This window comes from Leuciscus leuciscus (genome assembly GCF_965113295.1).
Source record: "Leuciscus leuciscus genome assembly, chromosome: 14".
In the NCBI taxonomy this organism is placed as follows: Eukaryota; Metazoa; Chordata; class Actinopteri; order Cypriniformes; family Leuciscidae; genus Leuciscus; species Leuciscus leuciscus.
This window is the reverse complement of record NC_138738.1, coordinates 17,255,185-17,267,986: the sequence shown is the minus strand read 5'-3', so window position 1 is coordinate 17,267,986 and position 12,802 is coordinate 17,255,185. Positions and strand designations below refer to the sequence as shown.

At 37.2% G+C, this 12,802-nt stretch overlaps 1 protein-coding gene across 4 annotated transcripts in view; it reads right to left on the bottom strand.

Moving 5' to 3' along the window:
- The window catches only part of lrrc7 (leucine rich repeat containing 7), a 67,119-nt gene extending 54,652 nt beyond the window's left edge, over nt 1–12,467 (bottom strand). For all 4 annotated transcript variants that reach the window (XM_082189505.1, XM_082189508.1, XM_082189507.1 and 1 more), the window contains exon 1: nt 11,865–12,467. In XM_082189505.1, coding sequence (XP_082045631.1) covers nt 11,865–11,889 — 25 coding nt within the window. In that variant the 5' untranslated portion in view covers nt 11,890–12,467. The remainder of the gene's footprint in view (nt 1–11,864) is intronic.
- Between the last annotated feature and the right edge of the window lie 335 nt (nt 12,468–12,802).

Here is a 12,802-nt window from a genome sequence, read left to right as displayed (position 1 = left end):
AGTGCAAAGTTTTTTTTTTTTTTTTTTTTAAACCCTGAAAAAAAAAATGTACAACAATCACAACTGAGCATTAAACCGTACTGCAAGCAAAGTACTGGCCAGAAATCAAACAGTCTAATTAGGATCCCACGCGTGACGCAGTGAGCCACAAGACTACGACCCAAGTAATGGATTAAAGAACGATGCACTGCATGTGAAATCTTCATTTGTATGGTCTTATACAAGAAAGAGTAATCCCTTCTGACTCTCTGCACTAAACTGACTTAGACAGTATAAGAGTCATGTGGTCACAGGCCTACACATGGGAAAATGGAAATGTCTTGTTCTTTATTGTGCTGAGCCTGATTCAAGAGAGCAATGCCAAAGGAGAAACACCCATCTTTTAAGGTAGCAGAAAAGCTTCTATGTGAAATACAGCTCACACAAATACATGGTACACAGCTAGACATTTACAGCTTTGTATGAGGAAAAAATTTGAGTAACGTAATAGGGCATTTTTCACTAATTCTTTTTAAAACAATTGGTCAGTGAAAGCCTTTAGAAAATGTTGAATATCATCTTCAGGAGGTCAAATTAAACATACTGTACTGTGTGAGCTGTTTTATTTTCCATTTATTTTAAATAAGTTACCAAAAAAGGTGACATGTTAAAACCCTAACTTTCCAGCAAAATAATAATAATAATAATAAATTATTTAAAATCATAAAAAAAACGAAATAAAATAAAATAAAATGGTAAAAGTGTTCTAACTCAAATCCCGCCTAAAAATATTGAATTAATTAAATATAATTCAGATTATGTATTAAGGCATTGCTGCAGTATGTATGTGTCAGCAAGAATTTATCTAGCAGGCATAGCGCTAGCAAGCACAAGTGTTCATGCATAACCACATCCTACCACACAAAGATAGTGCTCTTCTTCATCTGGAATGTTTAAATGGCTGAATTAAAAGGTGTTTAAATGAAGTGCTTTATATCATTTAAGTCCACAGGCTGCAGCAGCCCATGCATGGATTTATCACATCATATATTATTTCTTAGGCATGTTTAACGCTGGCCTACTTGATTCTGATTGCTACAGTATTAGAGAAGAGAAAAAATACAAGGCTACTTTAAATGGAGTTTCATTTAACAGAAGCTACTCACCTACAGTGAGATAAAATGTTTTTACACTGCTACTGAAGTACAAGCTCACTTCAATCTAGCAAATTTACAGTGGATTAGGGATTTATAGCTCTAGTGCTTGCAGTAAAAAAAAGATGAAAATAGAGTAAGTAGGAATGAAAATTTTCACAGCAAGCAGATAAAGAGTAAGCATAAATGAAAATGTTTTCTTAGCCAAAACACTTAATTCATGGTCAGTACACAGTTTTTTTCAGTACAATTAGCAAACTACATACAGACAGAAACCATGCAATATAAACAGTGTTGTAAATGGCATTTTTACATCAAGGTGTTCTCCAAGTGATACACCACATGATCATTTAAGAGAAACAGTCAGCAACTGCTGACATTATGATATGTAAGTCAATACAAAAGTCTTTGAGAGCAATAATGTTTGTGATTATTTTTAACAAGAAAAGTATCAGTTGTATGAGAAGATGATCTACGGAAATCATAATAGAATGAACAATAATTAATAAAAAGAGAGTGTTCAAAAGCAAAATCCACATCTCCTGCCAGAAAGTGAATAAAAGCCCTCAGGCGCAGCCCAACTTCAGCACAGAGACAGCTCAGCAACATCCATCCATACTTAAAAACTAAAAAGAAACCATCTTTGAACGCTTCTTTTATAAGATCTCAGTTTTACAGTGCCTATCAAGTCGCCAAGAGCTAATGCACTGATCAAAGCAAAAACAGAGGGAATCAATCATCTTTATAAAAGTCAAATTTGATTATTACTAGGGATGCACCAAAATGAAAATGGGCTGAAACCGGGCAGAAAAATTCAGGATGCACTTGGCCGAAAACCAAAACCAATTAGGACTTAAACTTATTCAACAATTAACACTCAAATAGCTAAAACTGAGTTGTACAAACCTTTAAACTGCACATAAGGCAGTTTTTATATTAACTTTTTATTATCTCAGTTATTTAAGCTCTGAGACTGGCAAGAGCAGCTTGCAAATCAGTACTCATCTTGCTGGATCTGTCTGCCGCTTTTGACACAGTTAACTACTAGATCCTCCTGTCAACCCTCATGATGAAGGACATCTCAGGAACCACACTCTAGTGGTTCAAGTTCTCTTAGGTAGGTCTGTCAGAGTATTGTGGAGGGGTGAGGTGTCTAAATTGCAACATCTAACATCTAGCTAATGAGGTGCCTCAGGGCTCCGTGCTTGGACCACTTCTCTTCTCCATCTACATGTCATCACTAGGATCTGTCATTCAGAAACATGGTTTCTCCTATTACTGCTATGCTGATGACACACAGCTCTATCTCTCATTTCAGCCAGATGATCCGACGGTATAGCTGCTCACTTTTCAGCCTGCCTGACAGACATTTCTTGCTGGATGAAGGACCACCACCTTCAACTCAACCTTGCAAAGACAAAACTGCTTGTGGTCTGAGCCAACCAAACCCTTCATCACAACTTTTCCATGCAGCTAGGTTTGTAAACCATAACTCCATCAAGGACAGCCAGAAACCTTGGAGCTTTGATTGATCTTCAGTTAAACTTCACAGACCACATTCCTAAAACTGCCTAGTCCTGCAGATTTGCCTTATACATTAGGAAGATCAGGCCCTTCCTATCGTTGCTTGCTATACAACTCCTTGTCCAAGCTCTTGTTCTATCCAGACTGGACTATTGTAATGCTCTCTTGGCAGGCCTTTCAGCATGCACTGTCAAACCTCTGCAACTGATCCAGAATGCTGCAGCAAGAGTGGTCTTTAACGAGCCAAAGAGAGCGCATGTCACAGTCACACCTCTCTTTTTCAATTTGCACTGGTTGCCAATTGCCATCAAATTCAAGGCACTGATGTTTGCCTACAGAACAACCACTGGCTCTACATCCCTGTACCTAAACTCACTACTTCAGAATATTAGTCTTTAGCCATTTTCAAGAAACAGCTATACTCACACAGCAACATTCATACTAACACTAACTATTATATTCATCTATTAATTTTTTTATTTACTTAAAACTTGCTACGTGTTCTGTGCTATGTGATTGTGTACTGTGCTAGACTAACTGGGACTATTCAGAGCACTTGCATATATTGTTGCCCTATATTGTTGTTCTCATTTGTAAGTCGCTTCAGATAAAACTGTCTGCTAAATGATTAAATGTAAACATAAATGTAAATAACTTTTTAATAACAGAATTGTTTCTACTCTTTATAAATAAACTAATACAAACTGTAAATAATCAATAAACTGCAATAATGACATATTTATTTATTTATTATTTATGACAGATTTATTCAAACATAAACTACATTAAATACATCACTAACAGGTTAAGTAAAAACATAACAAATATGTAATATGGTGCATATATTGAGCAAAATGCTCTTCTCTAGAGTTATTTTTCTAGCTAACTAGTGAGTTTATGGACAGTTAGCTTTCTTAGGGTAAATGTAATGTTAAGTGACATTGAATAGCCTACAAGCTGTTTTATTGATGTCTGTCCCTGGTTGAAACACTGATTAAACGATTAGACAGGATTCATTTTGGTAAGCTGTAATGTATCTTTCAACATACCTTCTGGTGTTCACCTATGTTTATTTTGAGATGTAGTAAAGAGGAGATTAGATGATCGGTTCACGTGTGCTTAATCCGTGCTGCGCTACACCGATCTGTCACGCCGTATTAAAGAGCGCCAAAAATCCAGAGCTAGTGTCCACACAGCTGAGATATTTAACTGTTATAGCTTACACTGTGTGAAATCGTGAAATAGACGCTGAACACAGTCAAAAGAAGCGCTAATTAAACATGTTTCGGTCACTGATTTCGGCCCTCCAAAACCATTTCAGTCTGAAATTGAAAATAGGTGTTTCAGACAAAGATTTTCGGTAGCCAAAATTTTGGTGCATTCCTTAATTATTACAATAAAGTGACAACATCCTGCCAGTCCAAAGAAGTTTTAAGCAAAGGTAATAAATTCATGTTTTCTTATGCACTTACATAATGCTTTTGAGTGTTTATCAGCAGACTGTTTAGTCTATACTTAACTTGGCATTATGATTCTGATGAGGCCCTATGGGCTTTCATTTCTGCATGAGAGACTGCTGGGTTCTCTAATCTCAGAGAATGTTATGCTGTAGGAATATTAAATATGTTTCTTTTTTTAAATAGAATTGCAAAATCAGCACTCACCGCATAGCAAAGACCAACCTAATGCTAGCATTTGTGTTATACAATGTTATTTCAAATATTTAGTAAATTCAGATAAATTGGGCCTTGTTTAGACATTGAGATGACTGTCAAAATGTGGCCTGATTTGCCTGAATTCACCTTACTGTTGCTGCTAATGGAAATAACTTCAGTAGACTGTTCTACCAAGGAGACAGCAAAAATGAGGACACAGCCACAAAAGACAAAAATATTAGCATGCATGTTCAAATATGATGTGTAGTTCAATACAGCTTGAACAGGTATCTGACAGTTTTATATAAATTGTTTCCAAACGCACAACTGTTCAAACCAGCTTGCAACAGAAGTGCTGGGGTGAAACATAATCTCTGTTTGCAGTGTTTGCACCTGTGCTCTTCTAACTCAAATGCACTTCAGGCCCTCTTATTTGCATCTAGTTGTTCTATGTGAAAATATGAGCTGTAAAAATGTTTTGTCAGGTAACCTAAATGTGGAAAATTCGAAATGAACTGTTTACGGTAAATGTGCACTATATCACTGTAAAAAGTAGAAACCTGTAACTGTTACCTTAAAGGGTTAGTTCACACAATAATGGGGGGGAAAAGTCAGTTACATACTCAATCTTATGTCGTTCTAAACCCGTAAGATTATCATTAATCTTTGAAACACAAATGAAGATATTTTACGACATGAGGGTCAGTAATTGAAGTTGGAATTTTTCATTTTGGGTGAACTAACCCTTTAAAGGTGCTATATGTAGAATTCAGAAACCCTTGTGATTAGCGATATCGCTGGCCATTTAGTGAACTGCAGCCAACGACTTACTGATCGTGCTCGGACTCGTGCACACACAATGTACAAGAGACTGAATGTGATTCAAGGCCCCGATATAGGTTACTCGTGGCGAAGTTCTTTTTCAGTCTTTGCTTAGAAATAAAAAGAGGTTGAAAATACCTTTACAGCAGTATACTGTTAGCAAAAATACAGACGCAGCCCACGCTGCTGAGAGCGATATACGGATGAATATGTAAATATGTGCTGCACACTTTCCTCTCAATAACAAAATAAACACACAACAAAAATGCCAGCGGTGAGAAAACAGCAGTCACAAGAACGGGGGTAGAAAGTGTTGCGTCGTGTCTTTAGACACACTGCTTTATGGAGTGAACTGTTTCTCTTTCCTGTCACTGCCTACGGGCCTATGAATGGCTTCTGACAATGTTGCATGAAACCTCAAACAAAACATAAAAGATTAAAAGAACTGAGACTATTTATGCAAATATAAAGAATATTAAGCTAATTACGTCTATTACCATGAATATTTACTATTTTAAAAACATAAAAAAAGAGTGACATGGGTCAATTTAAGGAATATAATGAATGGAATTATGGTTTGGGTTTTCTAAGGACATCTAGCTCTTAAGTCCATGGAAACTACTTAAAAAAATAGAATGGACCTGCATGGACTGGACTCATCATATAAGCCACTTTCATGTTTCATGTAATGGTAGCCTAAGGCTGTGAAAATGGTCTTCATTGTAAGAAACCATCAGAAAACTGAACTGCGTACAGGGCAATGTACTGTAATGTACCTTATAAGAGCAAATGAAAGCAGTGGGCTGCAGACCACAGGGCAAAACTCTGAGCAATGAAGAACAGCATTAGTCTTCTTGTGTTGCACTAGCATACAAAGAGCAAAACTCTAAATGTTACTCTAAGGATAGTAACATTGCATAACATTTTGAGTCTTATATTCTGTCAAAATCACTGAGACATCAAACATAAGTATATGAGTAGCATGACATATTGCAAAAATAAACAGAAAATTAAGCATCTTGAGATTAGTAGCGGGAGACATATACAACACAAAAACAGAAGAAAAACTGTAAAAAGTATGAGACTGCTTACACACTGCAAAGCTGTTATTATTATAGTTAACTAAAACTGAAACAATAAAAAAAAAATTACTTGAAATAAAATAAACATTATCTGAAATGAAATACAATAAAAGGCAACATGTTTCATTTTCCTTTAGTTTAACTAAAAACTGCAATAAAAAATCATTAAAATATGGACATATTATAAAAACTAATACAAATAACAATAACACAACAAAATTAAAGCTGCAAGCAGCGATGAAAGGGCCCTCGCACCCGTGCCATCGTCACTCGTTGGCTTTAGGAAGACAGAGCATGGTTGGGCAATGTGCATTTAAGGAGGTATACAGTATATAGTAGTTGCTAGCATGTTTAGTATGTTTTTAGCATGCTTAGTACACAATAGGTATGTGGTTAGTACTGCATTACTGTGTTAACCAGTTCAGTTTCTGTTGGCAGTAGGTGGGGTTATATATCTAAATATTGCTTTGTAGATGTGTTCAGTGCAGGACTTTTATCAAGTATGTGAAGTTTGGGGCAGATTGGATATTGTATGTTTGAGTTACAGCAAATTCATATTTAATTGTAGTAATAGTATGGTTTAGTACTTATAGTGTTTACTAGTATGTTTTAGCATGTTTCTAGTATGTTGGTAGGATGTTAAGCACCTACTGGCATTTTTTTTATATGTTATTAGGAGTCCACAACAGTGTTTAACATGTCACTTCCTGTTGCCAGCAGGTGGCGCTTTGACTGTAACTGAATATGAGCATTGTCATGTGTTCAAGACAGAACGCTTATCAAAAGTGTGAAGTTTGGCGCAGATTGGACATTGCCTTCTTGAGTAACAACAACATCCTGTTTCATTATATTAGCATGCTTTAGCACTTAGCTTAGTATTGCTAGCATGTTTTAACATGTTTCTAGCATGTTTAGAAGTCAATGGTATTTTTAACATGTTGCTAGAACGGCATCAACGTGTTAAACATGACACTTCCTGTTACCAGTAGGTGGCGCTATTACTATAACTGAATATTCTCATGTAGATGTGTTCAGGCCATGACTCTTATCAAACGTGTGAAGTTTGGGGCAGACTGGACATTCCGTGCCTGTGTTACAGCAAATTCCTATTTAATTGCAGTATTAGCATGCTTTAGCACTAAGCTAAGTGTTTGCTAGCATGTTTTAACATGTTTCTAGTATGTTGTTAGCATGTTTAGCACATGCTGGAACTTTTTTATATGTTATTAGGAGTCCACAACAGTGTTTAACATGTCACTTCCTGTTGCCAGCAGGTGGCGCTATGACTGTAACTGAATATGAGCATGGTCATGTGTTCAGGACAGAACGCTTATCAAAAGAGTGAAGTTTGGCGCAGATTGGACATTGCCTTCTTGAGTAACAACAACATCCTGTTTCATTGAATTAACATGCTTTAGCACTTAGCTAAGTTTTGCTAGCATGTTTTAACATGTTTCTAGCATGTTTAGAAGTCAATGGCATTTTTAACATGTTGCTAGAACGGCATCAACGTGTTAAACATGACACTTCCTGTTACCAGTAGGTGGCGCTATTACTATAACTGAATATTCTCATGTAGATGTGTTCAGGCCATGACTCTTATCAAACGTGTGACGTTTGGGGCAGACTGGACATTCCGTGCCTGTGTTTCAGCAAATTCCTATTTAATTGCAGTATTAGCATGCTTTAGCACTAAGCTAAGTGTTTGCTAGCATGTTTTAACATGTTTCTAGTATGTTGTTAGCATGTTTAGCACATGCTGGAACTTTTTTATATGTTATTAGGAGTCCACAACAGTGTTTAACATGTCACTTCCTGTTGCCAGCAGGTGGCGCTATGACTGTAACTGAATATGAGCATGGTCATGTGTTCAGGACAGAACGCTTATCAAAAGTGTGAAGTTTGGCGCAGATTGGACATTGCCTTCTTGAATAACAACAACATCCTGTTTCATTGAATTAACATGCTTTAGCACTTAGCTAAGTTTTGCTAGCATGTTTTAACATGTTTCTAGCATGTTTAGAAGTCAATGGCATTTTTAACATGTTGCTAGAACGGCATCAACGTGTTAAACATGACACTTCCTGTTACCAGTAGGTGGCGCTATTACTATAACTGAATATTCTCATGTAGATGTGTTCAGGCCATGACTCTTATCAAACGTGTGACGTTTGGGGCAGATTGGACATTCCGTGCCTGAGTTACAGCAAATTCCTATTTAATTGCAGTAATAGCATGCTTTAGCAATTAGCTAAGTGTTTGCTAGCATGTTTTAACATGTGTCTAGTATGTTGTTAGCATGCTTAGCACTTGCTGGCACTTTTTTATATGTTATCAGGAGTTCACAACAGTGTTAAACATGTCACTTCCTGTTGCCAGCAGGTGGCGCTATGACTGTAACTGAATATGAGCATGGTCATGTGTTCAGGACAGAACGCTTATCAAACGTGTGAAGTTTGGCGCAGATTGGACATTCCATGCCTGAGTTTCAGCAACTTCCTGTTTCATGGCGAAACATCGAAATTTGTCAGGCCGCCGAGGACCCGCCCTTCGACGAAAACTCAAGATCTTCGCAATTTAACGTCGCAAAGGCCTTAAGATTACACTCACCAAATTTGAAGATGATCAGATTAAAACTGTAGGAGGAGTTCGTTAAAGTACGAGGCATGAAAATGGCAAAAACTGCACAAAAATCTGAGAGGAAGTTGAAAATGGCTGACTTCCTGTTGTGTTTAGGGCTACGCTCCAAGAGACTTTTTTGTAGGTATTAGGTCCTTACATGTATGTACCGAATTTCATAAACGTACGTGGAACATAGCGGGAGGCGCACTCCGTTGAACTTTTATAGGTGGCGCTATCGAGCCATTTTGCCCCGCCCAATTCTGAAACCTATATCAGATGTAAATTTTCGCCAGTTCTGACGCGTGTGCAAAGTTTCGTGAGTTTTCGAGCATGTTTAGGCCCTCAAAAATGTGATTAAATGCGGAGAAGAATAATAATAATAAACAGAGCAATTCCAAGAGGGTCCTCACACCATCGGTGCTCGGGCCCTAATTACTAAAACTAACTAAAATGAAAACAAAATAAAAACAAAATATAAAGAAAAAGTATAATAGTATGTCAATGATAATTAAATAACAATGCTGCAAACCCTAATGAGTTTAATTTAATCAAACTTTTGAAGAAACTTAGATTTGTACATTTAAAATATAATTGTTTTAACTTTATAATTTCAATAAATTAGCTCAAGTCAAAATCATAAAAAATTTAATTTTCCGAATAAATTTGAATACACATAAAACTGCACTTTTATTAAATACATGGGAGAAATTAAATGAATTGAACAAGGCCCATGTGAACCATCAACAATACTCAAAAGAGCTAAAGCCTATTTTAACTTTGAATAACAACTACCTCATAAGCTCACATGCTTTGATCAAGCATACATAATTAAATTATTCAAACACAGGGGCTTGTGGGTATTCCCCCAGCCTCAATTCTGTACTTAATCATTTTGAGTTATTAACACTTCAAATCTTATTTTTAGGGTTTTTGAAGCCAAATTTGAGTTAATCCGAAATGAGACTGTGACACTAAGTAGGACGGGACCACTTGATTGTTTTTTTATTAATGACAACACCGGTTATGATTGGAAGGAACTTTACAAGAATGTAAATTAACAGAATGAGTAAAATTGTGTTCATTTTTGAAAACTGCTGTCACAATACTGATGAGATCTATTCATACAAGGCCAATTCACAGCTGAATACACAAGCTGATCCTATTCTGCTGATTGGACTATTTGTATTTAGGAGGCTTTTTAAGGCTGCACTGAAGGCATCTTGCTTGAAAAACACCTAGAAATCATCTTTTTTATAGGCAGACAACGGTTGGCATTTGGCAGCAGGACAGCACGTATCAGTGCCCTTGGTGACAGCCTCCAATCCCCCCTGCTCTCTCCAAGCTCCTGGAACAGATCCAGCAGGCCTTCCAACTCACTCCTCTGCTAGCAGAGGGCTATTTATCTCTTGACAGCCACAAGGCCCATCATACAAACATCTCTCCACCGGCCGTGCCACTCAGCTTTTGTTCAGCCGTCACGTTTTCTTTGGTCCTATTTCTCTGGCACTGCCACTCCTAATCTGCTTACACCTGTCCAGCAACGTATCTGCAGCATGCATACATTCTCAGAATATGGCAGCTTAGCATGTAAAGGGAAATAGCGTTGAGACTGAGAAATGCAATTCACAGCAGCTATGTTAAGAAATATCTGCTTAAATGTTCCAGGAAATACAGAATGATGGACAGAACATTTTTGCCAAAGCTAACTAGTAGAAGAACTCTTAACAATGAGTGTTTTGTGATGCATTCCCACAAAAAAAAAAAATCAAAAAGGCACAAATACTGCAGTGTCCCTTTAACAATTTAAAACTTCTGGAGCTTTTTCAAAAGACATTTTGTTATTTTGACAAAACCAGTATTTCTTAATTACATTAGGCTCTCTTAGATAGTCACAAAAAGTCTCAGTCATTAACAGGTAATTGTAGTGTAAATTGTCGCAATAATATAAATGACATGCTTGCAGAATGGTATGAGATATTAGTAGTGTGAATGAATAGGCCAATCTTAGCGACACCACATATTTTTGTGCACAGCATCACTAAGGTACAATATAAAAAAATTATGGCAGATTGTCATATCGCAGCACTTTTCTATGTTGAATAAAAAATATTAAGACTGAGACAAATCCCTAGACTAGATGTCAAGCTCTAAAATTACTTGACTACTGAGCCATGATAAGAGGCTATCATGGGTACAAGACTATCTTAACCTGTTTAAGTAAAGATGCAGTGAACCTGAATAGCATTTTAAAGGGGTTATATTGTAAAATCAGTAAAATTATTAAAAAGGCATGGAGTAAAATAAAGTTTTCAATTTATTGTCTCTCAAAACACAAAGCAACAGACACCACCACAGCACTTTCCTAAACACCTGTTTTGTATGCACTGCAATTTTTTTCTGTTCCATGAGGTCATTGAATACCACAAACATGAATTTGAGAAAATGCCCATTTGAACTAGTTTGATTTGACTTGCTTGCATGTGTGAATCCCTGAAACAGATCAAAAAAATTTAAGTCAGGGTGGTCTAAAGGCCCCCATTAAAAGACCCATTCTGGTCTGAAACGGCACCAAAAAGTATAGTTTGGCAGAGGAGGAAGATGCAGAATGCCTGAATTGCAACAAATTGTTTTCAAGATTTGTTTTAAAGGAGTTTATTAAACACCTCATGACGTCATGAGATATAAAAATGAAAAACTTATTTTGAATGTATTTGTTATTTAAAAAATAAATAAAAATACATTGCAATCTCAAAAGTATTTAAGCAAATAGGCCTATACAATTTCAGCACTTTCTGTAGCAAGGGGCCACTTTTGAGGTAAATGGCCCCTCATCATAAAATAAATAAATAAATATCAGAACAGCGTTCTGTTCATTGTAAGAAACTGTGGGGGGTTCGACATACTTTGTAAGCAGACAATCACTTTTCTACACCGGGGCCTTTAGACCGTTGTCCCAAAGTGCTTAATCTCATGCAATTGAATATCATCACGCAATAGTGTTAAAATGACTTGGTAAGATTACTTACACTGAATCGTTGAGTAATTGTCCATTAGACTATTCTACAGATTGTTTGGTACTCCAGCAGTAATCCCAGGACGGATGTAGTGCTGAGACACGAGTCACATCACACGACGCTTCGGTCTGTCCTCCGCTCCAGCGTTTCCCTTACATCAATGCAGCACTGAACGGACATAATGCGCTGTGCTCTGACAAACTGTTCTACTGATACCTTATTGAAATGACGCAAAAATTAATTATGTTCAAAGCATTTAAGAATATGTGTATTGAGCCATGTCCTCCCGTTGAGGTGGAGGAATGGAAATTCAAGTTCATTGCCAACGATTAAATCGTATCTGCCTCTCTCGTTACGCATATTCAGTGAAGCAAATAGACGGCTCTCTCGTGACAAGTGACATGTCGTGACGGGATAGAGTAAATAGCTACGGCCCGCTCGCTTCCTCTTGTGTTCGATCCATCTTGCCCCTTGTTTCTGTTTAATGAATCAAATCCAGCGCGGTGAGACAGCGGATGAACGCGCGGCAGTTCCTCAGGATCTCAAGAGCGCAGCGCGAGAGACTCTGTCCCCGGTACCGGAGAGTCGGATCATCAGAGGGAGTGATCGGAGGAGAGGAGAGAGGAGTGGTCTGAGTGAGAGAGAACGTGCGAAGGAGAGGCAGAGAGAGAGGGAAACCGGTATGACGTGACTCCGATCTCTCTAACGACACTATTCTGCCCATCTGCTCAATTTTGTTTTTTGTTTTTTTGAGGAAGATGGAGGAATGTGTCTCTCACTACCCTTGCAAAACTTTACCGAGATTACTAAATACGCCAAAATACCATAAAACTGTGGTAATTCGATGTCAGCCGCAAAACTTTGTATTCCACATTCTTAGATCACAATGAAAACAATATTTATATACTGTGATTTTTAAATTAAACTCACCATGAAATCAAAATGTTTTT